This window comes from Herpailurus yagouaroundi, unplaced genomic scaffold, assembly GCF_014898765.1.
Source record: "Herpailurus yagouaroundi ecotype Mexico unplaced genomic scaffold, PumYag 140, whole genome shotgun sequence".
NCBI classification, from domain to species: Eukaryota; Metazoa; Chordata; class Mammalia; order Carnivora; family Felidae; genus Herpailurus; species Herpailurus yagouaroundi.
The window spans coordinates 43557852-43584208 of NW_024412395.1; the positions used below are offsets into that span (position 1 = coordinate 43557852).

The 26357-nt window shown below is 35.7% G+C and overlaps 1 protein-coding gene and 1 long non-coding RNA gene across 8 annotated transcripts in view; one reads left to right on the forward strand and one right to left on the reverse strand.

Annotated features, from left to right (window-relative positions):
- SLC4A10 (solute carrier family 4 member 10) overlaps positions 1 to 26357 on the forward strand; it is a 297084-nt gene that overhangs the window by 253822 nt on the left and 16905 nt on the right. For all 7 annotated transcript variants that reach the window (XM_040475187.1, XM_040475186.1, XM_040475188.1 and 4 more), the window contains 7 exons: positions 1129 to 1290; positions 3242 to 3355; positions 4402 to 4563; positions 12940 to 13191; positions 15581 to 15649; positions 20905 to 21078; positions 21841 to 21963. In XM_040475187.1, the coding sequence (XP_040331121.1) occupies positions 1129 to 1290; positions 3242 to 3355; positions 4402 to 4563; positions 12940 to 13191; positions 15581 to 15649; positions 20905 to 21078; positions 21841 to 21963 (1056 nt within the window). The remainder of the gene's footprint in view (positions 1 to 1128; positions 1291 to 3241; positions 3356 to 4401; positions 4564 to 12939; positions 13192 to 15580; positions 15650 to 20904; positions 21079 to 21840; positions 21964 to 26357) is intronic.
- LOC121030614 (uncharacterized) lies at positions 1204 to 16924 on the reverse strand. The gene is made up of 3 exons (XR_005790317.1): positions 16914 to 16924; positions 5633 to 5642; positions 1204 to 1274 (listed from the first exon to the last, which is right to left on the reverse strand). It is a non-coding gene; the product is annotated as an uncharacterized LOC121030614 (long non-coding RNA).

Genomic DNA, 26357 nt, shown 5'->3' on the forward strand with positions numbered 1-26357 from the left:
CAGACTCTGGACTGGGCAGAGTCTGCTGCTGATCAGTCCTCAGTCCATATTTTTCTCTAAGAACTTTCTGTGCCCTGGTGCAATTCAATTTCTGTGTAGGTCCAGAATATCTCAAGTACTAATAAGGTCACTGGATCACATAAAGCACTATTTTCTCTGTGTTGGAAAAAAAATACTTCAGTAATAGGATCTTTAATATAAAATAAGAGAAATCAAAATGAGTTTAAAATAATTTTTTATTTCAATTCAAATTATTAATTTTCAAAATGCTGTTTTTCTTGGAGAAAAGAAATTTTTTTGACTTTGCTGCCACCTCCTGGCTAAGGTAGTAATTAGAATGATCCTTCAGGGGCTTATAAAAATACATACCAGGAAAAAAACAATATTGGATCAAGGACAAGTCATAATAAATATGAACTTTGCCTTATTCACATAGTAACTCTTTCTCTTTTGTTCTGTAACCTAATTTTGAGCTCCATCTTTGATTCCCAATTTTATTTTAAGTAGCAATATATCATAGTTTTCTTGTTGCCTTTCTCATTTTTCTTGGTAGCTTTTGGACTAGATAATTCTACAAAATCACTGTTATTCTTCACTGTGCAATAATATTCCCACCACAGGCACCATGTTTGTCTCAAAGCTCTGCTACCCAGCAGCAGTGAGGCCATGACAAATTACTTAATTTCTCTATGTCTCAGATTCCTCAGACATAAATAGAAATAATGACATCTCCCTATTTTATAGGGTGGATGTAGAAATCAATTAAGATCATATATTTAAATAGTTTGGCATAGTGTTCACCCTAGTTACCACTCATCAAGCCTGTGATACTTTCAATAAATCTAGTGTTAGGAACTTCGTGGAGATTAGGTTAAATATACATTGATTGGTAATCAATTAATTTTGTAGATTTAAATATAATTTTTAAAAAGCAAAAAATGTTGTAAGTGGTTCGTGTTCAATTTTAACATAATCTAAATCTCTAAAATTGCTCATTACCTATGCAAATAGAATTCATGAAGCTTACTCTGTTCAATCCTTGAGATTGATCTTAAGATGTTAGTTTTCTGAAAGAAATGCGTCCTTTTTTCCCCTTATTTGCTCCATTTGTTTTACTTCCTCTGGCAGGAATGCAAATCGTTGCATGGAGAATATGTTGGACGAGCCTGTGGCCATGATCACCCATATGTCCCAGATGTTCTGTTTTGGTCAGTGATCCTGTTCTTTTCCACAGTTACTCTGTCAGCCACCCTGAAGCAGTTCAAGACCAGCCGCTATTTTCCAACCAAGGTACTTCGACTACAATTTTCCTGATCAACACGAAGTATGTTATAGTCATATGGGTTTTAAGACAAAAGAAATAGCAATTGCTGTCCTAAAAGGAGCCACTAAAAAGTTTTTTTTTTTTTTTTTTTTTTTTTAATGTGAAGGAGCTTGCCAGGTTAAGAGTCAGGTGCGATGAGAGAGGTGCTAGGATCCTTTGTGATTCAGGTGCTGGGACTGCATGTTCCCTCTGGGCTTTTATTCTAACTTCAGATCCCAAAGATAAGCTCCCACTTTGCCACTTACGCTTTTGGAAATCAAAAGCACACACTGCATTACTGATTGTCACTTTCTTGCCCAGTGAACAGTGGGAACTATTCCAGCCTGACAGATACCTCATAGGAGCCACTGTTACATTCTCTAATTGGGAAAGCCCCTGCAAGACTCATTGGAACACTATTCTCTTTTTCATTTTTAAAGTGTCAGTCCCTCCCCCTAACCCACCACGTTTGCATCTGCATATTTGGAGAGGAAAGTAAACAGAGAAACAGCTTAGTTCAATATTTAACACTGCAAAGTAACACCTATAATGTCTGACTCAGCCAAAAAGAAAAAAAAAAAGAAAAAAAAAAGAAAAGAAACAAGAAAACAAGCTTTTTAGGGATGAGCTAAAGATTATGATCAAAATTCCACTCTAGGAAAATGTTTTAAGAACTGTTTCTTCCAGGTAAAACTTCTGTTTTTGTCACCTCTTCCTTCCCTAAGGTGGAAGATTAATTCCTTTCCCCTCCCCAGAGCTCAATTTAATTAATCCACGGTGGCTTTATAAATGAGAAATGGCTTGAGGCCTCTGGGTAGCTCAGTCGGTTAAGCAGGCAACTTCGACTGAGTTCATGATCTCCGTGTCTATGGTTCGAGCCCTGTGTCGGGCTGTATGCTGACAGCTCCTTGCCTGGAGCCTGCTTCAGATTCTGTGTCTCCTTTCTCTGCCCCTCACCATTCACACCCTGTCCCTCTCTGTCTCTGAAAAATAAATAAACTTCAAAAAAATTCTTTTAAATAAATGGAAAATGGCTTTAAAAACTGGTATATACTTATCTTGATGAGGACTGGGTGATGTGTGGAATTGTTGAATCACTGTATTGCACACCTGAAATGACTATAACACTGTATGTTAACTACACTGGAATTAATTTTTTTTTAAAAAGGAAAAAGAACTAGCTTATACAGAACAACTTTAAATTTTTTCTGCTCTGTTGTACACATTCCCTGCTTCCATACTTAACAATCCAGATAAACTAACTAAAATATTCTGCTTCTTCAATATAAATAGATTCTTTTATTGTGCTTTAGATTATCATATTAAAATGGTACCCTCGGTAGAAAGAATCCTAAAATTCAGCCTAATGCTGGCCATGCAATCTTATTCTGTGTATTAAATATTGATGCACTTAATAAACTTAGATTTTAAATGAATTCTGAAAACAGCACAATCACCATGTAGCTATTACAGAATGCCTGATTCTAGAAAGGTTGAGTGCATATCCATCTTTTTTTTTTTTAATTTTTTTTAATGTTTATTTTTTTTGAGACAGAGAGAGACAGAGCATGAACGGGGGAGGGGCAGAGAGAGAGGGAGACACAGAATTGGAAACAGGCTCCAGGCTCTGAGCCATCAGTCCAGAGCCTGACGTGGGGCTCGAACTCCCGGACTGCGAGATCGTGACCTGAGCTGAAGTCGGCCGCTTAACCGACTGAGCCACCCAGGTGCCCCGAGTGCATATCCATCTTAATGACAGAATACATAAATATATACTCAGGCTCTGACAGAGCTAATTGTAATATTATAATATGCATCAAATATAATTTTGTGATATTATGTCATAAAGTGTTTATAAATTGTGATTCTGAATTGTGTTCTTGAGTATTCCTTACTATTTATAGTTCTTTAAGTGACAAGTGTTTTCATCATTTTTAGGTTCGATCCATAGTGAGTGACTTTGCTGTCTTTCTTACAATTCTGTGTATGGTTTTAATTGACTATGCCATTGGGATTCCATCTCCAAAACTACAAGTACCAAGTGTTTTCAAGGTGAAGTTATCATAGCATTTACTATCTATGTCTCCATCTCTGCATGTTCATTTAGATGATAGCTGTAACCCTAGTACTTGAGATTTTCATGAAAATATAAGGAATAGAGGGTAATAGAACATTCAATAAAATGCCCACTGCATGAGTAAAAATTTTGGTTTAATATTAAAAAGAAAAAAAAAAACCAGAAGTGTTATCTAGAGGCTAATTGAAAAATTTTTCTGTCAATTATTCTAGTAGGAATATCTATATGCAACACTCCTGAAAGATAAGGACATGTTTTGAAACTAAGGGAAAAATGCGTTATTTTGATGCAAAATTGCGCAGTGGATAGGCCTTGGGAAAGAGATAAAATTAGGTCTGGACTGGAATTCTGACCATGTTAATAAGTAAGCAATTCTTGGGCCAGTTACTTAACCTCTGTGAGCCTCAGTTTTCTCACCTGTCAGACGGGGATGGGGAGGTCCTCAAAGAATTGTCAAAATGAATTCCTTTGGGACTCGTCTCAGGCACCAGCAATGTTCAGAAGCATCCCCTGAACTCTGGAAAGGACCAAGTGTCTGTATGCTATTTTCAAATAATGGCCTGTGCACACATATAAGAATTATACACATTTGTCAATGTGCTATTTATAAATGTAAATAAATTTGTCAACTGCAAATTATAAATATTAATATTATTTTATTTACTGTAGGTGTTGATTAAGAACATAGATTTTTGAGCCAGTCAGAGTTTAAATTCTGTCTCCACCACTTACTACCTTTGGGATCTTGGACAACTTACTAGGCCCTTCTATGCCTCAATTTTATTATCTGTATCTTCTTTAGAATGTTCTGAACAAAAAAAGAGTTAAAATATTTAAAGCACTTAGACTAGTGCCTTGTACCTTATAAATGCTTTGTGGATATTACTATTATTATTAAAGGTAGCTCACACAGCATATCAGTGTATAATTGGTGCTTTCCTGGTAGCATCTGTAAGACTTAATTTGATTAGGTATTCATTAATCCAGTAACTAACTATATACATTCTTTTGTTTCCTGTAGCCTACCAGAGATGATCGTGGCTGGTTTGTTACACCGTTAGGTCCAAATCCATGGTGGACAGTAATAGCTGCCATCATTCCAGCTTTGCTCTGTACTATTCTAATTTTTATGGACCAACAGATTACAGCTGTCATCATCAACAGAAAAGAGCATAAGCTAAAGGTATATTTTAGCATCCATTTTAATGCAAATGCTCATGACTTAATGGATGTCGACTGATATTTATTATACTTTGCCTGTTCATTTGTATAGTGAAATATTAAGATAATGTTTTCAGGTTTGCAATGTTTATTGTCTGTATTCATGACACTTTGTTTTACAATGAGCTTAAAATTAATTAATTTTTAATTTTTTAATGTATTTATAGCGCTTGGCTGAGCCTACACTCTGAAACCTTACTTCCAGAACTTAAAATACACATTGCCAAGGCTGTACCTTTACCATGTTTAAAACAATTTAGTGAAATAACCATCTATTCTGGCGACGTGCAGCTTTACCAATTTGTCTTGTATATGCCATTCTTCTACTTCTCTATTTGACCCTAAGTATTATCTATTAGGTTGCCTTCATTATTGGAACAAATTACATATTCAGGTATTTCTCATTTGCTTTAGTTATTGATCTTTCCATAATGTCTATGACATTATGGAAAACCCAGCCATAAATGTTATAGTTTGTAAGTGATCTCTTTGCTGAGTTTTATTGCACATTTCAATGACTTTTTTATATACAAAGAGAATAAATATGGATATATCTTATTTATTATATTCTGACTCCGTCATTTTGCAACCGTGAATAATCAAAGTTGTTCACTGGTGTGCAGTATTTCTGAGATATTTAATGTAAGCACTATCACTTCTAGGAATATGTTATATAAAATCAACAAAACCAATGAATGGTCAAAAATAATCTAAATCAAAACTTATAAAAGCAGAACATGCACAATTAATCAAATTGTTTTGTTCTGGTATCAGATATAGTGGGGATAATTCCCTGCTATCTTCACATACTCTTTAAACTCTAGGGAAAGTTTCCTTGTCAGAGCAACAGAAATCTTACTTTACAGGATTTCATAAGTATGTTTGTTAGAAGGATTAAACAATCTGTGATTGAACTATTTGATGGAAAATAGTAATGGCATTAATGTAAGAAAGCACAATTATTTGTAATAAATCTTACTAAGAAGGAATTTGGTGTATATTTTGGAGAAAATGTGTGTCTATTTGAAAACAAAGAGCGTTCTTCATTCTCTTTGTAGAAACTAACTCTAGTGCTCCAAACCTTTTTTAAAAGGAGTGTGTTCAATTTCACTTTTTGTTTTTGTCAGACAAAATTCTTAATTATGTGGAATTTAAGAAACAAAACAAATGAGCGGAGGGAAAAAGAGAGAGACAAACAAGAAACAGACTCTTAACTATAGAGAACACACTGATGGTTACCAGAGGGGAGGTGGGTGGGGGATGGGTGAAATAGGTGATGGGGATTAACGAGGGCCCTTGTGATGATCTCTGGGTGATGCATGGAAGTGTTGAATCACTGTATTGTACACCTGAAACTAATATTACACTGCATGTTAATTAACTGGAATTTAAATAAAAACTTTTTTTAGAAAGATAATTTTACAAAAATATGTCAGAAAAGTCTTGGAAACTAGACAAGTGGTATGCTGGTACATGGTTAACAGCCAATTCTCTGCATTTACAAAAGAGAGACCCTGGTTTATAATGTTTGCTGATTTTCATGGTGTGAATACTCCCACCGTGACCCATTTCAAGTTACCAATGTGACATCAATTGGCAGGAAGAAATTTAGGAAATTAAACTATTGGTTCCCATAAGCCCATACGAGCTGGATCCAAAATACCACTGAACTACACCATCCAATATTGGAAACTTTGAGTAATGTGCAGGCCTCAAAACAAGGAATTCAGATTTCCAAGTCTAATAGACTATTTATTTAATAACAATTATTCAAAAATATTATTTGCTTTTAAGATATCTGTCATCTGCAAAAGCAAATACTGCCACAACTTAATTAGGAAAGTTACATAGTTGATCAAATAGATCTATAAAACATGTGTAAGTACTTTAGGTTGAATATTGTTAGTCTGTTAACTCTGTTAAGAAGTAGGAAAACATTTTTCCCAGACACTGATTTATTTTTTAAAACTGAAAGCATCTTTATATTTTCATTGTAAAGTCACATATGCTTTTGGTGTAAAAATTAGACAATAGGGGGGCGCCTGGATGACTCAGTCGGTTAAGCGTCCGACTTCGGCTCAGGTCCTGATTTCGCAGTTTGTGAGTTTGAGATCCGCGTTGGGTTCTGTGCTGACAGATCAGAGCCTGGAGCCTGCTTCAGATTCTGTGTCTACCTCTCTCTCTGCTCCTTCCCTGTCCACAATCTGTCTGTCTGTCTGTCTGTCTGTCTCTCTCTCTCTCTCAAAAATAAATAAACATTAAAAAATTAAAAAAAAAATTAGACAATAGAGGCACCTAGGTGGCTCAGTCGGTTAAGTGTCCAACTCTTGATTTCGGCTCAGGTCATGATCTCCTGGTTTGTGGAATTGAGCCCCACATCGGACTCTGAGCTGACAGCACAGAGTCTGCTTGGGATTTTCTCTCTCCCTGTCTTTCTACCCCTCCCCCACTTGTGTGTGTGTGCTCTCTGTGTCTCTCTCAAAAATAAGTAAACTTTAAAAAGAATAAATGAAAAAAAATTAGACAATATAAAAAGTTAAAAGACAAAAGTGGAAAACATAATTTCATTTCTTAGAGATTATATTGTTAAAATTTTGATATATACCCAAATATATATTTTCATATGACCTATGTTACTTGTATTATTTTTCATGTAAGAGCATTAACATGGTAGTCATCCCATGCCAATATATATCTGCATTATCATTTTTGATGGCTGTATATATATTTCATTATATTACACATTTTAAAATGAGCTAAAAGACTCCTATTTTAGGAAGAAAGTAAGCCTTTCAAGTAAGTTAGGTTTTTTTGTTTTTGTTTTTAGCCTTTATAATTAGGCAGAAATCCCACTGATCTCACTAAAAAATTATTCTTTGTAAAGACTACCAGCTAAACTAGTACAGGCAGTATTTTTTCCTATATATTAATGGAACCGTATTGAAACAAAATATAGAAGTAAGTGAAGATTGCTGAGGGTAATATAACCTTTTTTGGCCATTCCATTTCCTTGTTCTTTCTAGGTCTCCAAACCTTATAAATTACATAACACCTGCTCCTCCTTCTTCATGAGCCTGTGGTAGGCCCTTGATATACACAGTCTTTCCAAAGCTCCAACTCAGCACATACACTATATTTCCCCTTTAAATATTATGCGGAATAGCTAAAATATCATGTAACATTTTTAAGTGGGCTTTTCAAGTACTTGCATTTGTAGAATTAAATGTAGCATTAAAACATTTCATTTTTTTAAATTTTATTTATTTATTTTGTGGGGTCCAGGGAGAGGCAGAAAGAGAGGGAGACAGAGAATCCCAAGCAGTCTTCTCACTGTCAGCACAGAGTCCGACATGGGGCTTGAACTCACAACTGCGAGATCATGACTTGAGCCAAAATCAAGAGTCAGATGCTTAACCGACTGAGCCACCCAGGCTCCCCAAAGCCTGAAATAAACTTGAGGCTGAATTACTAAAATATATTACATTATTTATAATTAATTTTTTATTATACAAATAAGTGACTATGCGATCAAATGTTTATATTTTATCCCTTCATAGCCTGGATTTAGTAAATAATAGAGCAAGTCTGACTTCATCATAAGCTCTGCTATGTTGCCATGAGTAGAAGAATTAATCTTTTCTTGGTCCCTGTAAGTCTGAACACCCCATCCTCCTCCTTAGATGTGGATGTTTGCAAAGCAAGTTCCTTCCAGTGAAGATATATTTTACGTATGCTGAACACTTTTTTTTTTAACCTCTAACCATTATAAGCTTCAGTATAGTGCGGTCTGCTGCTGCTGATTTTCCTGTTAATAACAATAAAAAAATCACATTCTCAGAACATTCTTGAGTCAGAGTAACGGTTTGTTCCATAGCTACTCTCCCCACCTGTTGCTTCACCGAAATGTTTGCACAGTCTCTTGGCTTTGACTTGAACCACACTGTCAGGAAAAGATACGTGTTTCTTGAGTATATCCCCAGACCACAAGTTAACCACATTTTCAGCTTTTGCTAATTTTTTTTTATCACTTGAAAACCCATTTTTGCCTTGGTTGAATTATGCCCCCCAAAAGCTTAATGAATCATGTTTTCTAGTTTCTGTAACAAACACCTGGTTGACCCCACAGTGTGTATTTCAGTCCACATCATATATCCAAGTCACCTTGGAATTCATCATTTGTATGTCTCCCAAACTTACATTTTAGATCTTTTCACCTTTTCTTCACTTCCATTACCAAAGTAGTTTTCTTATAGGGCATTTTTTCATGCCATTAAAAATGTTTATATCATTTTGAGAGTGTTACTACATACAGAGTAAAGCTGTGTTGAGCTGAAGAAGTTGGCCCAACTCACTAAGTGACTTCCTCCTCCCTCAGAATGAAGAGGCTCAAATTAGCAAAATTTCAACTCACTGCACCTCATGGTCTTTGGGGTCATTCAGGAGTGATAGAAGCTGCAAAATGCAAGTGTAAAAATTTGAGAAGGCAAATTATTATCTATATTCTATATAGATACAAATCCATACACTCTCTAGCACTTCTTGTCTTTTACCTAGAGAAGTGGGCTAGGCATAGGTTAGCTGAATCCCTTTGAAAAGCATTAGAAATAACTGCCTTTTTAAGAAGTACATTCTCTAAAAGTGGAAAGAAAGACACTATGTTACAGAAAAGAAAGTTTCTGTTAAGATACAACTGTGGGCTTTTCTACATGTTTCTGTAGACAGTTCAGTCTTCTTTTGACATCATTTTTAATAAACAGCAATACAATCTCAGATCACTTGAGTAAATGAATGCATTTGCAACATTCATTTGGCACCACATTCTCTTGATGATTATGGCATTTGATATGTTCTTTTTTGCCCTCTTTGTCAGCCTGGTTCTTCATGTCAATCTATAGTCTTTTATGTGGTTAACTTGACAGATGCAGGAAATTGCTGCCAAGCTTTGAAATGAATTTTTTTCAGCAGTGGCATCTGGGTATCAGATGGTCCTCTTGGCTGGCCTCTTGTCTTGCTGCATGTTGGTTTTAGTGGGGTCTGGTGTAGCATCACCTGTTGCTATGCTCCCTTTTCCTCCCATATGTCCATTTCCTGTGATTCATGGATGAAAGTGAGAATAAAAGCTCCGATTCTGTCTTTATTTCAGAAAAATCTACAGAAATATGTTAGAAGGTACAGAGTTCTCTCTCTGACAAAGGGATACTTCTCTTTGGCTGTCATGCCTATCAGCTAATAATTTGGGTACAAAGACCAAGTTTTAAGGTATTTAATGAAACGCAAGAAGGATGATGATTAATTAGTAGAAGTGCCAGCCCTGCTTTATTTCCTTTGATTCACATGAAATTAAGATGCTCCCATTACTGTACAACAAAATCGGGAGGGGATTGTATTTTGTGTTTATTAGATACTTGTGTTTTACAAAACTAGCTTTCTAAATTTAAAAATGAAATTATTCACTCTGAAACCATTATTTTGTCTACTTCCTGCAATCCAGAATTGCACTGTTTATATTTGTATCGTATTTGTAAAACCCTAAGTAAGAGCTATAGGAAATCACTATCATGAAGAAGGCCTTCCTTGTATTATTAAGCCATAGTGAACATGAACCCTGGGAAAGCCTAGGATGTGCCAAAAAACGCATGCGCAAGTGAGAATCTCAAAGCCCCTGTCCCCTGCCCTCCTCTGATGTTTATCTCATGGCTGTTAGCACTTCTTCCATTCTCTCTTAGCAGTACCTTAACTTTGCAAAACAGCCCAGGGGGCACCATTCACACTATACTCCCTCAGAGGCAGAGCTAAGTCCGTTGCTTTCTACATCCTTCTCACTCCAGAGTCCCTAGGACAAAACACTCCTCTAACTGGTTAAGACATGGTCCTTTAAAGGGACCAAAATTTGAGTTCTATTCTATGTGGCTACATCTTCCAAATTGTTCATTGGACTAGAAGACCATAGTGTGGCTCTGGTGAAGCTTCTTCCGATGCTGTTTTGGTTAAGCTGACACCAGAGTGTTTCTCTTCCGGTGTCCCAGCTCTTAGGAATAAAAATCTTTCCTGAGTTACTTGCAAAAAAAAAAAAAAAAAAGTTTCTAGAGTCCTATTCACGAGAGAATTTGAATTTTGGCATTCTCGTGAGCTGGAACATTGCTACAGCTAAGCCAACCCAAGGAAGGTTGCCACTGTCGTGGTGACAACACAGGAGGAAAATGTCCTTATGTGGATATCTGCCATTTTCTCCTCACTGTCGTCTCCTGCACTTTTATAATTTCGTAGGGGTAGACAGAAAGAAAAGGAAGTACAATTGACTTTAAGAGTGTTTCTCTTAATAGAATGATTAACAAAACAAAATAGCAGAAAGAAAACACCACCAGGACGAGTATGCAACAAATACTCAGCATATTTCACACTCCTGGCTATAGGAGCTTTCATATTAACTAGAAACTGCTTGTAGTTTGGTAAAACTGCCTGGTTAAAAAAAAAAAAAAAGGCCAAAATTATTCCTCTAGAAGAATTGGTAATTTCTGCTCATATTCATAATAACAAATTTAATGGCTATATTTATTTTAAATTATACTTATTAAACCCAATTCTATAATGGTTGAAGTATGCATATTTCCCTCTAAAAAAGCCAATCTGTTCCTTATTGATTGCTTCTTGTGTGCCAATGATTGTGTTAAAAACTACAGGAAAGGGGCACCTGGGTGGCTGAGTCTGTTGAGCGTCTGACTTTGGCTCAGGTCATGATCTCAAGGATCTAGCTCATGAGTTCCAGCCCTGTATCACTTCGAGCTTGCTGCTGTCAGTGCAGAGCTCACTTTGGATCTTCTGTCCCTCTCCCTCTCTGCCCCTAACCCGCTTGTGCTCTCTCTCTCAAAAATAAATAAATCTTAAAAAAAAACTACAGGAAATATTGAGAAATTATATAAGTTACCTGCCCTTAAGAAACATGTAATTTTATTGAGGAGCCTTGAAACAAATGAGTATAAATAAAAAATTATTGTTCAATTGCCAGAATATAATAGTCCCTAACATTTACTGAATGCTTAGTGCATATTAGACATTGTTCTAAATGATTTTCAAAGTTAAATAATCTAATTCTCACAACAACCCAAAGGGGTGCCTCCTGTTATCACCATCATCCTTTTTCAGATAGGGAAACAGAGGCACAAGAGGTTAAATGATTTGTCCAGGGACATTGGTTGAGCCAGGATTTGATCCCAGGCCACCTATCTCCAGAACCTAAGCCGTTAACCACTTTATCATACTACCTTTCATGAAGTAGTCATTAATAGTTGGAGTGTAAAGTAGGCCAAGCCATTTGCTACCTCTGAGGCTTTTTGCTGATGATTTCCTATGGTGGGGGGAAGGCGAGGGAAATGCTGCTTGCTCTTCCCCACCTGCCCTCAGCCACTCACCCTCTCCTAGAGAGCTGTCTCACTTCCCTGCATCTCCACTCCACATGCCTCCTGCACCTGTTTCCTCAGTTATGTTTCCTGCCTGGTCCTAGAAAGCATGGAAGTTTGCAACACCTGGAGGTCAGTGAGAGTGGAGCAGGATCACAGAGAGGTAGAAAACACAAAAACTTTCATTTTAGGGAGGGGCCAAATATTTCTGGTGCTGAAACTGAAACAGATGAGAATAAGATAGAGAATAAAAGCTGTATTAGAATAAAAATAGGTAAATATAAGGAAGCTTAGATTCCATGATATTATTTTTCCCAGTAAGACATTGGGACACCGTCCCATTGAGACAAAAGAAGGCAATTGGACACAGAATGTTTGAGAAGAGTTTCTCTTTAGGAGATCTGATGTGAAGGGCTTCTTAAGCATTGTCAGGAAGTAATTTCTATTCACAGGCCATTCTGAGTGTTGTTGTTGATACAATCCTTACTTTGTTTTCTGTTTTCTACCTGATGCCTGGTATATGGTGTTCAGTAAGTTTTTGGTATGAATTAATCACAAATGAGTAGATATACGAATTGTGATTCAACTTGCCTACTTAAGGAAACTAAGAGAAGTGACTGTATTTAATAATGACTTCAATTATCCAACAGAAATAGAATGGAAACTAACATAATATTAACCCAGTAATACATTAAACCTGTTAAAGTAGATAGAAGTCACTGTAATCATAATTGTAAAAGGAACATTTGCAGCTTTTCTTTAAGTGGATTATATGTTTTCACACTGTTACCTTTTTATCTTTAACTTGTTTTGCATTTTAGAATCAGTTGTCTAAGACTCAAGGTAATCTCTCTTTTCTATTCTCATGGTTTCATGGTGGCGGTATCATTTGTCTCCATGCTAAGTTCAGTTTCTGTGAGAATCGTCTTTTCTTTCCACAGAAAGGTTGCGGGTACCATCTGGATCTATTGATGGTGGCTGTCATGCTAGGGGTGTGCTCCATCATGGGCCTGCCGTGGTTTGTGGCTGCCACTGTCCTGTCCATCACTCATGTCAACAGCTTAAAACTGGAATCAGAATGTTCAGCTCCAGGAGAACAGCCCAAGTTTCTTGGCATTCGGGAGCAAAGGGTTACTGGGCTTATGATTTTTATTCTTATGGGTTCATCAGTCTTCATGACCAGTATTCTGAAGGTAATTAAATCTACCTTTATGAAGTTGAGAGAGAGCATGTGATACAAATGATAAATTTCTTTACCATGTTTATACAACTTCTTAACGGGAAGTTATGGGCTATATTTCAGAATCCTTAAATACATGAGAAATTTAGTCTGGCAAAGTAAAGTTTGATGTGTAAATTATTATCATAATTTTGAAACAGTTACCAAGTTATGGGGACAGGTCACTCATTTTTAGCTAATTTTTGACTTGAGTTCACTGTAGGCCTACATGAAATAAAGTCTCTATTTTCTTGTCCGATGTATTTGCAATTAACATTACCTAGTGCAAAATAGAGGTACAGAGATGAGCAATGTAATGGTCATGGCCACATATGCAGTTTTGTGTATTAAATGTTACATGAAACTGCTACATGGACATCACTATTGTATATACTTATTTTTTCACATTTAAAATAATTGAATCCATTTTGAAAAGCGTTAAAGAGTAATTATTTTGTCATAGAATTTTGGCAGATATTACCAAGGTATGTCAATTATATTTTAAATTATAGCTCATTTTATTTGCCTGTACTTTGAAAATTTTGATGGAATCCTTCAGTCATTTATACAAGTTTACTTATATTTATCATTTTTTGCAAGTACATTTGTAAGAATTCATTTCTATGTTATATAAGTAACTATAGAGCTAGAATTATGCTGAGCTAGTCCAGTGAAAAGAGAAAAATTGAACAGTTCACATGTTTGCAAATATCTGGCATAATGTAAGAACATCTAGATGTTAGCTCCATTCTTCATCTTTAATCCCAATATCTTTTTTTCTTTCTTATTACTTTATTATGCAAATAAAACTTCATTTTAGTTGTCATATTTAGAAATCAGTGTAAGAGGATGTTTGAAGCCTAAATCTTTCAATACTGTGAACATAAACCATCCATTGAACACTTCAGTGTATAGTTACAGATAAGCTTTATCAAATAACCTTAACCAACCCAAAAATTAAATGGAGAAAAGATGAGGAAGGGAATTAAATTACATTATTTTAAAAGCATATTCTGAGTCATAGTTTCCAAAGCTACTATATTTATTTATAAATAAATATCTGTATTAGCCTGGTTAACACATATCTTAACTTTTACATAGAAATTACTTTAAAAAAAGTTTCCTCATTTAAAACTATGTAATTGGAGAACACATTTCAATTATTTTAATGTTTACTTATTTTTGAGAGAGAGCGAGTAAGTGAGTGAGAGCAGGGGAGGGACAGAGAAAGAGGAAGACACAGAATCCGAAGCAGACTCCAGACTCTGAGCTGTCAGCACAGAGCCCAACAGGGGGCTTGAACTCACGAATCTTTGCTAAATCATGACCTGAACCAAAGTCCAATGCTTAACTGACTGAGCTACCCAGGTGCCCCTGGAGAAAACATTTCAATGGCATAAATAATTACATTTTTCTAAACTACTATAATAACCTGCATCAGATTCATTTGGAAGTGCTACTCCAGCTCAGAACTGGTAAAGACTAAAGTAACACTTGTATTTATTTAAAACAATGGTAAAAATTGAAAAAAAAAAACTATAGCAAATTTCACTACACACTGTTGATACCAAATTTCACTATCTCTATGACAGAAAATTAGGCAGTTATAAATAGAATAGGCTTATATCAAGATTGCTTCATGTTTCTGACCAATTAAGAAACCAATAAAGTTACATAATATAAACAAACTTTATAAAAATAAATATAACTTTATAAAATATATCTAATATTCACCTAAATTATTTCCAGATAAATGTAGTTCTCTTTTCAGTAAATTTAGTCTTGTTTTTTCTCTTCAAATGCTAACAAAAATTTTCACCATCTTAAATATTCCTGTGCCTGAAATAGTCTCAGCACTCTGGTACAGAAAATGTCAAAGTTTTCATTGAACACATACCTTTTTTTCCCCTCCAGGTAGATTAAAAACAACTGTCATCTGTTTTATTTTGTCCTGTTTGTATAGTTATATTCATGTGGTCACATAAAAATCATTATCTTATCATTGTGAGGCAAAATTCAAATTTCCCTATAGTAGTACAATAATAATAGTTAATATTTATTGTTTATTATGTGTTATAAATGTACTTTTTTAGGCTTTGGCCTATTAAATACTCATAACAACCCTATTATCCCCATCCCTCTTTAGATATATGTGGGGAAGCTAAGGCACAGAGAGCTTAAGTAACTGACCTAACATTATGCAGCTAAAAAAGTACTAGAGTGGGGATTTGAACCTGAGTCTTCTGACTTGGCCCACTATTGCTTCTAAAATATTTTTCTGTGTTTTTCTTTGGTAAGTGAAAAACAGCATGAGCAGTTATTTGAAAATAACTTGTATCTTTTTTCTAATTGTTCTTTTACAGTTTATTCCCATGCCCGTGCTATATGGGGTGTTTCTTTATATGGGTGCTTCATCTCTAAAGGGAATTCAGGTAAATTGCTTTCAGTAAATGATGCACATCTGTGATGACTTATCTTGGGTCGATTCATGCTAAATCATGTGATAGCTAAGAAAATGACATCATCTGACGATCAGCTTTCAGACCACAATTAAATTTCTTCAACCTGGTTCCTAACTTTAAGGTACTTTTGTTTACCGTAAGTTATGTTAAAACTGTATAAGGTTTAGACTTTACAACCCTCTTAGAAAAGTAATGACAGTATATTTCAAAATATATCCAAAAGCTTTTAATCTTTGCTACGGTAATCGTGTGTATGGAACAGAAAAGAACTGTATGCACAAAGATGTTCATTGTAACACATACTATCAAAATATTGGAAATAACCCAAGTATCCATCAGCAGTAAAATAATTAAGTGGTCTATGGTACAGTCTTTTAAAATTGGTAATTATGATGGCCATAAAAGGAACATGATAAAAATGCTTATGGCTTAATAATCCAAAGCAAAAAAGTAGGAAAACAGGCTGTACCTACCATAGGTTTATAAAGCTGTGAGTGTGAATGGACCAAAAAGGAAGGCAGATAAATAAAAACAATTTATTAGGGTAGTGAGACCCTGGGTGATTCTTTTCCTTTTATGCTTGTGTTTCTATCATTGTTACAATTATAGTTATAGGATTCTTTTTTTAAAAAATTAAAAGTAAAGGTACAGGGTGAGGCAATTTCAAGGTACAAAGGAAAACTTAGTTGTTTAAGTATTGGTTAAATCAATATAATTATACGAATTTTCTATTGCTGCACAACAGATTACAGTTCACTTAGTGGCTTTAAACAACAAACACTATCTCACATTTTGTGCGGGTTATGAATTTGGGAGTAGATTAGCCGGGTGGTTCTAGCTCCAGGTGTCTCATGTGGTTCCTGTCAGAACGTGGACAAGGTCTGCAGGCATCTGAAAGCTTGAATAGGACTGGAGGACCAGGGTCTGAGATGGCTGATCACACAGCTGTGGGAAAAGGCATCAGCCTCTCCCTGGCTTTTGGCAGGATGCCCCAGGTTTGTTTGTTTGTTTGTTTGTTTGTTTGTTTGTTGTTGTTGTTTTGCCACACAGGCCTCTCCACAGGAGACTCAAGTGCCCTCATGACCCGGAAGCTAACTTCCATCAGCGTGAGCAACCCGAAAGAGAGGGAGGGTGGAGTCACTTTGCCTTTTGGCTTAGTTGCCAAAGTCACACATGGTCACTTCCATTTTTTTCTTGTATGTTAGGGGTGAGTCATTATATCCAGCTTGCACACGTGGAGGGAAATTAGACCCCATCTCTTGAAGAGACTAGTGTGGAAGAATTTGTGGACACATTTTAAAATGACCACAACTGTATTGTAAATCTTTGCGGAGGTGCTTAGCAAATTATTCGTGCTTATGATACTATAATGGTTTGAATAGTGCTTCCCCCAAATTCATGCCCGCTTGGAAACTCAGGATGTGACCTTATTTAAAGATAGAGTCTTGGAGATAGATTAGTTTTGGAACTCAAAATGAGCTCATCTTCACCCTAAATCCAGTGACTGGCAGCCTTCTAAGAAGAGAGGACACAGAGAGACACAGGGAAGAATGCCACACAAGGAAAGAGGCAGATTTCTACTTAAATTTACCTTTGAATAATCTTGTCTTATAACTTAACATTATTGATCTGAAGCACTAAAGTTTTCTTGAAAGGAGACCAATTCTGAGGGCTATTTATTGAAAATAAATTTATTTTTTGTTGGCCAAAAGGAATACATAAATTGATGCTTTTCCTATGACACTACTAGTCGCATTGCTGTTCAAATACATGAAAGAAAGGTCACCTGGTTATTATGATTTTGTCAAATTTCACACATGTTAATGGAGCACAGGGTGCTGGATGGCAAGCCGTGGTTCAACGGTAGACTACAGGAGAAATTGAAATAGGTAATTCATCACTCACAGGTCCTGGAGGAAGTACCTGGCACACCTGAAGGGACCACATGAGGAAGTCAAGGCAGAGTACAGACAGAGAAAGAATCAAGACCTGGGCCACGTGCCTTTATTTGGATATGTGGATAAAGTGCTTTGGGGTTCCTGGTCTAAGGCTGATTGATCAATTTAAATAAAAAGAGCAGGGTTTTGGGAAGCCCCATGGGGGTCTTTTCTAAGGAGCACACAAGGGGAAGGCTGTGGGAGTTAGGGGAGAGTGCTTATTGTAAGGACATTTCGGGGAGCCATCTCAGAAACTTACATTTGCTTGTTAGTCTGCCGGCTGTAGTCCAGGGCATGTGTTTACATGAGGGGCTAGTTGTCAATTCAGGTGACCACAGGCTGCTTAGCCAAACAGAACGGATACCAAGGCAATAATACCATGGGGGATAGCTTCGCTAAATTCTTGACACTGAGGGACAGGCAGCACAGAAATCTCTTCCTGAATGAACAACTAACCAGTTTCTGACTTTGGGAGAAGAAAAAGCACTTCAGCCTTAGGAAAGTACTGGATGTCAGAACTGAGGCAAAACTTCAATACAAAGTCATTGAAAGATCACTGGACATCCCAAATAGATACTATGACTGTTTTTTCCTGACACTGGGTGAAATTTACCTGGGAGACGGAAATGGTTGAGAGTGTTATGATTTGAAATTTTACTCAAATTGGATTTAACTTGCTCATTTATAATTTCATGTATGAAAAATGTATTTTGAAAGAATTGGTTTGATAATGCAGATAGGGAAGAGTACCGAAGAGGTTTTATTTGTTTTACTGTTTTTTTGTGGGCTTTTTTGTTTGTTTTTTGCCTTTGGCAAAAGTTCCACGAGCACTAATTTCATCTGTAAGTGAAAAGTATTTATTATTAGGCCCCAGGCTCACATAAATACAGCAGCAGAAGTTTAAGAAACAAAGTAAAATCATTTTGATAGGTTTCAACAGATTTTTCCTCCTAATTCCACTCACATGATTTTATACCCATGAGGTTTAGAACTAAACAAGAATGTCAGGTTTTGGAATTATTTGGGGTGTGAATTGAAAATTGAGGAAAACTTTATTAAAGGCCCATGAGAAAAGTAAAATGAGTTTTAAATAGCACGAATGAAACAGCAAGCAGGGTCTCACACTGAGAACAGGTTAGTGAAAATTTAAGTGAACCCCGAACTCAGGAAGTTGAAATTCCTATTTGGGCTAACTGGGTGGGGGAGTGGAATATTGAGATTAGGGCAAGATAAAAGCCAAATGCAAAACTCAGGATACATGTGTCATGATTATCGTTACTTGAGTAGTAATAAGCATGTGCTGGGTACCAACAGTTCCAGGAGCAGGTTATTTAGTTACCCTATATGCTGAAGGAACCTGTATGCTACCTGTTTGGCAATATTATGAAACATATTATCTAGGCTTCTCACTGTGCAACATGGCAGAAAAAACAGATCACAGTGTTCTTATGAATGCTGTTTCTATACTCAGATATATAACCACATCTATATTCATTCCAACACTTCAGGAATCCAAAGTAAAGCAAATGTGCCATTTAAGCAATAACAATGGAAGCACCCACACACTGAAGAACACTTATGCAATAACAGCTTCACAAATGGAGAAATGATAGCTGGGAAAAACAAGTTCTATCGAAACTGAAACATTCAGTTATAAGCCAGAGATTTTACTTTATTTCCTCCCTATTCCCACCTCCACCAATCACCAAATTTTCTTTAATGACATGTAATTTAAAGAGATATTTAAGAGATAGAAATAAGAGCTAATGAAATGTTTGGGGACAATATGGAGAAGGATAAACCAAGAAAAAGAAATTCAGCACTTGGTACTTGGCATAGAAGGTTTTCAATAAATGATTTTAGAAGGTATTAATGAATATAAATAAATACCTGAACAGTGGATGAACTAACCTACATATGATTCTGGTTTAGATGACTGAGGGAAGAAAGGTCATGCTGTGCCATAAGTCAAGGAACACAGAAGAAAAGATGGGTTTATGTTGAGTTTGAGATTCTTATTTTATATATATATATATATATATATATATAAATAAACCAAGTTTTGGTTAAAAAAAAAAAGGATGTTTGGCCCTGACATTTTACTCCATGGGTATTTGTTGCTTGGCATATTAATTTTGGAATACCTGATGAGAATTGCTTGCAATTTTTCATAAATTAGCTAAAAGATAAGACCAAATATCAGTCTTTTGAAGATGCATAATAGATATTACTGTAGAAATGGTATGAAAGAACTGACAGTGATTGAAACCATCATTTTCTAAATAATCACTTCTTGTTGGAAACATTGGAAACTGCAAAAATCGGCCTGAGAAATATTAAACAAAACGCTCCACATAGAATAAAACTAACCTGCAGTAAAATATGTTAGTAAGTAGAATGTGATTGAAGATTTAAACTTCTTGTGAAAATTTCATATATAAAATTTGAATTGGGAAATTTTGCGTTGGTACATAAAAATGGTCTCAAAATCAAAATTGTAACAATAATATATAGTCAAAAATAATTGGACTACCTTCATGGTAAGACTTAAACAGAACTAATAATAGAAGACAGTTGAAAAAATTGTAAGTGATTTGACCGTGCACTATAGGAAATTGATCAAGAAATCAAATTAACAAAGTTTGCTCTGGAAAATATTAACAGTAATTCATCTAGGTTAAGTCTTTGTGGCTAAGGTGTTTGTGTTTCTAAAGACAACCTCAAAACCTTGTTGGGGGTCGAAGTGTCAGGGCCAAAACAGCAGAATCAAAACATCCTACTCAGCAGCAGGATCTGGGTCGAGAGCTCAGGAGAGAGAGAGAGAGAGAGAGCAAGACCGAGAGTGCTGAAGTAGAGACCTAGGTCTAGAAGTCTCTAACAAGCATGTGAAATTTGAACCTTGGGTATGGATGAACTCTTTCAGGAGAGGAGAGAGTATGGGAGCCAAGGAATCCCCAAGCTAATTGTGATGTGATAATGAGAAAGAGGATGATGATTTTCTTTTTTCTCTCAAGGCTATACTCTTCCGAGTAGCAACATTTAGCATTGACTTTAATATTTTTAAACTCTTCTAAGTTATGGCCTGTCTCCATATTCAAGAAAATGTGGAATGCTATGAAACTGAAATTGTGCATTTCAGAGTGTACGCATGGCAATCCCATTGTCCTGATGCCCAGAGGTCAACTTAAGTGTGATCCAGATGTACCATATTTTGGACCATATTGAACATCTACTTGTCCTACCTGTATTGTTGTCTGTAAAAAGAAATTTAGTCTGTTTATCTTTTAGTTCTTTGATAGAATAAAGCTCTTCTGGATGCCTGCAAAACATCAGCCAGATTTTATATACCTAAGGCATGTACCACTTCGAAAAGTCCATCTCTTCACAGTTATTCAGATGAGTTGCCTTGGCCTTTTGTGGATAATAAAAGTTTCAAGAGCTGCTATTGTCTTTCCCATGATGGTAAGAAACTTTTAAGTCCACTTTTTTTTTTCTCCTCCTCTTATTTTCTGCTTTGGAAACACATGAAACTGAAATTGGAACAATAGAGTCATTTTGAACTATTATTGGAAACCATGGCATAAACTTGAGTTACTAACACTAGTGACTAAGATAGAGTTTGAGATTATATATGAATTTCAGTGATTCATATTAGTTTTGTCTCTATCATTCTGAATATTCACAGTGGTATGAATTAATTGAAGTTAGGTAGAAAAATGTAAACTTTGAAAATGTAGCATTGAAGATGTAGCACTAGCAAATCTGAAAAACTAGGGGGATTTTAAAATTAAATTTTATGAAATATTTCATATAAATTTCAAATACTGCATTCAAATACTGAATTTGAGTGACTATAAATAATTTCAAATATTATCACAGATAAGAATGGTTTAATGTTCATTAAAATAATGCAAATTATTAATTACATCTATCAAAGGAAACAATCCAATATATTTTGTAGGGCTTTTTTTTTTTTTTTTTTTTTTTTTTTAATGGCCTCTTTAAGAGACTCCTTTACTGGGCAAAATCAGAGCTGTTATTCTGGGGATGTGGTAAGAAAAGGAACTGAAGGATGCAAAGGTACAGTGTCTCATACACACATGACTTCAAGTGCCACTTTAATCTCAGTCTTAATTGAAATTGACTTGTTTCCATCAAGAACCAAAGCTACATCTCCCATTTTAATTTTTTCCCTGTTTTAAACTATCTTATTGTTTACTTCAGGTGTTAGCTCTGGTATTTGTGAGAAAATTGATGGACTTTCTGTTTACAAAACGGGAACTCAGCTGGTTGGATGATTTAATGCCCGAGAGTAAGAAAAAGAAACTAGAAGATGCTGAAAAAGAAGTAAGTCTGAGCAAAATCAGTATCTTATAAAGAGACAAAAAAGGAGCACTTGCATAGTAACAGCTCTTTGCAAAATCAATCCCATGTTTATATTTAGATAGTTAGCAGTTACTAACAACCACAGGTGGATTATTAATGTTTGGAGGGTTAATGTTTAAAATCATAAACTTGAAACTTGATCACAGACCTTACATGAGAAAACCAAACCCTAGTGAAATAAGCAAACACTTTGTACTTCATTATCCTCCAAATTGTAAGCTTTGCTTTTCTATTCCCTCCCTTGTGGATGGTAGAACCTTACTGATGCTTAACTATTTCCAAGTTATGGTCCTGCAATGACTGCTTTTTGGTTAAATATGTGAGAAGGAAAAAAAGAGATATTAGTCCTCTTGGTATTTTTCTAAGGAACTAAGTTTTAATGGAAAGATCCTAATTCTAATTAAAATATATAATTAGGGTTTTTTTTTTTTTGAAATAGATTAAATGCTTACACTGATCTGACCTGCTTTCAAAGTGATTTAAGATTGAGTAAATGTGATTTGAGAGAGTTTGGGATTTAATTACTTCCTTGGACTACTGATTTATCCTATTCTGTTTCATGTGTTAAGACCATTTGTTTTAAGTTTTATGGCATATTTGAAGTTCATATGTAAGTCTGGGTCTCTTTTGAAGGCTAGTAATCATAACATTAAAAATATTTTCTATAAAAACCACAAAGTATAGGGGCGCCTGGGTGGCGCAGTCGATTGAGCGTCCGACTTCAGCCAGGTCACGATCTCGCGGTCCGTGAGTTCGAGCCCCGCGTCAGGCTCTGGGCTGATGGCTCAGAGCCTGGAGCCTGTTTCCAATTCTGTGTCTCCCTCTCTCTCTGCCCCTCCCCCGTTCATGCTCTGTCTCTCTCTGTCCCAAAAATAAACAAACGTTGAAAAAAAAATTAAAAACAACAACAACAACAAAAAAACCTACAAAGTATAAATGAAAAAAAAAAATGACCACTATACTATCTACCAAAATGATTGAGCCCATAGATTATAAAACATAAGAACAAAATTTCCATTTCTTTCATCTGGAAAGAAAATATTTGGTAAGAATTGTGCATTATTTTTTCCACCATTTCTTCTACTAGGCAGTCAGTAAATGTACTCAGTTTCCTATCTACAGCATAATTTCTCAAGCCAAGGTTTTATTCCTCTCTCCTTTGGGGAATTTGTTTGCAAACATTTCAATGGTTTTAATTTTTCCTCAGTCATTAGTTAAAGTCAGACTAGGCCCCAAAGTCTAGTGAAATTTCTGCTCAGATGTTTTTACAAATATGGGCTGCTTTTCCATGGTCTCCCATTGCTGACAATGGATCCCCGCTTTAGAGATTGATCATAATGATGTACCTTAATTTTGAATGATTATTTTAATTTTTCCAAATAATGTAGAATGAATACTTAAAATCATACTTCTAGTAATATTAATACAACATTGAAATATCATATTATAAAATTATCATTTTTCTTAAGTTTTCTCCTTGATATGTTCTTATTTATGAGAGATTTAAAAAAATTTTTTTAAAAATGTATTTGTTTTTGAGAGACAGAGCATGAGAAGGGGAGGGGCAGAGAAAGAGGGAGACACAGAATCTGAAGCAGGCTCCAGGCTCTGAGCTGTCAGCACAGAGTCTGAAGTGGGGCGAGATCATGATCTGAGCTGACATGGGATACTTAACCGACTGAGCCACCCAGGTGCCCCTAATTATAAGAGATTTGTTTTTTAAATGTATTTATTTGTTTTGAGAGAGAGAGAGACAAGAGTGCAAACAAGGGGGGGGCAGAGAGAGAGGGAGAGAGAGAATCCCCAGCAGGCTCTGCACTGTTAGCACAGAGCCAGATGGGGGGCTTGATCTCACAAACCATGAGATCATGACCTGACTGAACTGAGATTAAGAGGTGCTTAACCTACTGAGCTACCCAGGTGCCCCTAACTATGAAAGGTTTTTAAAAACAATGCCTTAAGTATGATACTGCATTTTAGGGCTTAAGTAAAGGTTTGGCCTCCTCCTCAGATAGGATTCAAGAAAAATATGACAGAATTTGGTATAAATTAAATGTAAATAAGATGGACACTGGAATATAAAAATTCAAAAGGCTTAAATTATCCATACTTGATGTAATTAAAATTATTCAGCAATTATTCTTGAAAACAATACCCAAAAAAGTTTAAATTCCAAAGAAGATGATTTTGAATATAAAACCCTTTGACCATGAGCTTTTTCTGAGTCTTTCTGATAATGAGAATGATATTAAGTATATTAAAGCAGTAACTTCTAAATGTAGTTGTGCTTTACTTTCTTGCTTTGATTTCAAACGTCTCTACTACCTCCATAGAGAAAGTTAGCAACAGCCCCAGCCATATAATCATCTCTTTCAGAGCGTACTCCTTAGGCCTTACCATACCACGGAGCATCCTTGCTGTTCTAGAACTTTGTAAAATGAAAAGTTGTATAATGTATATATCACATATATTATATTTAATTTTCTCTCCTTTTGTCATTTAAAGAAAAGTTTAGATTCTCCCTTATTTCCACTGCTCAGAACCTCTCCTGAAGCTGCATATATATGGTGTGGTATAAATGTGTGCCAGATACCATTTTGGAATTTATTAATCTCAGCTAGAAAGAGACCCTATTTAATAAGCTTCCAACCTTTTTACATTATAGGCCCACTGTATTCCAATGGGTGTTTACTATTTTTTGATTATGAAGATAAATATTTTAGAGGTAATCAAATATTACTAAATTTCTCAGACTCCATGTCTTCCAAAAGGATACAAAAATAGATTAAAGATTTATTGAGGCAAATTTGTCCTTGTATCCTTCAGATCAGAGTATGAGAAAAAGTGGGGGAAATGCCTTGCAATAATACATTAATCAGGCAGATTTACAGACCTTTAAAGTCTCAAATAGATTAATATAATGATGCTTTCATGCGAATCTCAGTGCATGGAAAGAAACAAGAGAATCAGTAATACAGTGAAGAAATAATTCATAATTTAATTATATTAAAATACAGTTCTGACCAATGCAAAGAAAGGTAATTCTCCATCCAACAAGTGGAGAGAGAAAAGGAAGTTTAAAGATGTTCACCCTCTAACTTGGAATTAGTTATTAAACGTGTATGATTAGTATAGAGAACGGGAAAATTTTAAGAAGGATTTAAGAAGGATTTGACCAACTTAAATTCTGGTTGATTTTCTATTTGATCACCCAGATCTCGGTATTTCATTTTCTTGAGGCTATGGACTCCACTGAAGGATCTCATCTTCTTACTGTGGCATCTTATACCAAGGCCCAGTCTTCCAAGAAATTGTGCATTCAGGTGGTAAACGGACAAGTTCTCCAGAAATGCTGCATTTCTGCAATTGCTCAAATTAATTGAGTAACTTTGATTGTGATCTGGAAAGATGGTAAATAGCAGAAAATGTTCAGCTCCCTGAGACTTGAATTTAAAGTAGGCTCACCTTTTGTCCTTTTGATGATAGTTACAAGCTTGTACCTTTATACTCTAGGGTTTTCTTATCAGTAGCCCGCTTCTGGTCTTATGGCATTGAGAAAACATTAGTTTGACCTTAAAATTCAATAATGAGTTAAGCAGAATAAATAGCTACACAGGCCAGTCCAAGGTCGCAGAGCTTCTGTTCCAAATTTTCATGTACTTCATGCATATGCATATGCATATGCTTCAGTTTTTAGAAAGAAAGGATTATAATCAGGATAGAAATGAATATTGGAACCCTGACATTTTGCACATTGCTCTGTGTAAAGGGAAGACTGCAGAATCAAATTCTGGATGTCCAAATGTGCTCAGAGTACCAACATGCCTTCCTTTCTACTTAAATATTCTCTAGGACATTGTACACATTTGACAAAAGGGCTGCTGTTAAAAGCAGAAAGCCCCAGCAGAATGTTTGCTCCTGGGTGGGGGCAGAAGGCAGTTAATGTTAGATAAATCCTGGAAATCCAGCTCCGGGCAGTGATCATGATATTGACACTTCTTGGTTTATGGGAGGTTCACTCTAACATATATGCTATGGGAATAAAACAAGAGGCAAGTGAGAATTGTGATCTGTATGAAGAAGGATCATGAGCAAGGCCAAGAAGATGCAAAAAACAAACTAAGAACAAGTGCAGTTAAACAAATTACAGAGCAGATCTTACTGCTAAGAAAGATGAGAATTGGTTGTGGATTTGGGAAACATGGCCTAATTATTACACAGGCAAGTGTTACTTGTAATTGAGTCTTAGAATGAGGCAAGCATATTCTTCTTCCTCAAGCAGTGATTTTTTCAAAGTGTCGTCCTAGGACCTCTGCTGCATCAGCCAACACCAGGCAACTTCTTAGAAATGCACA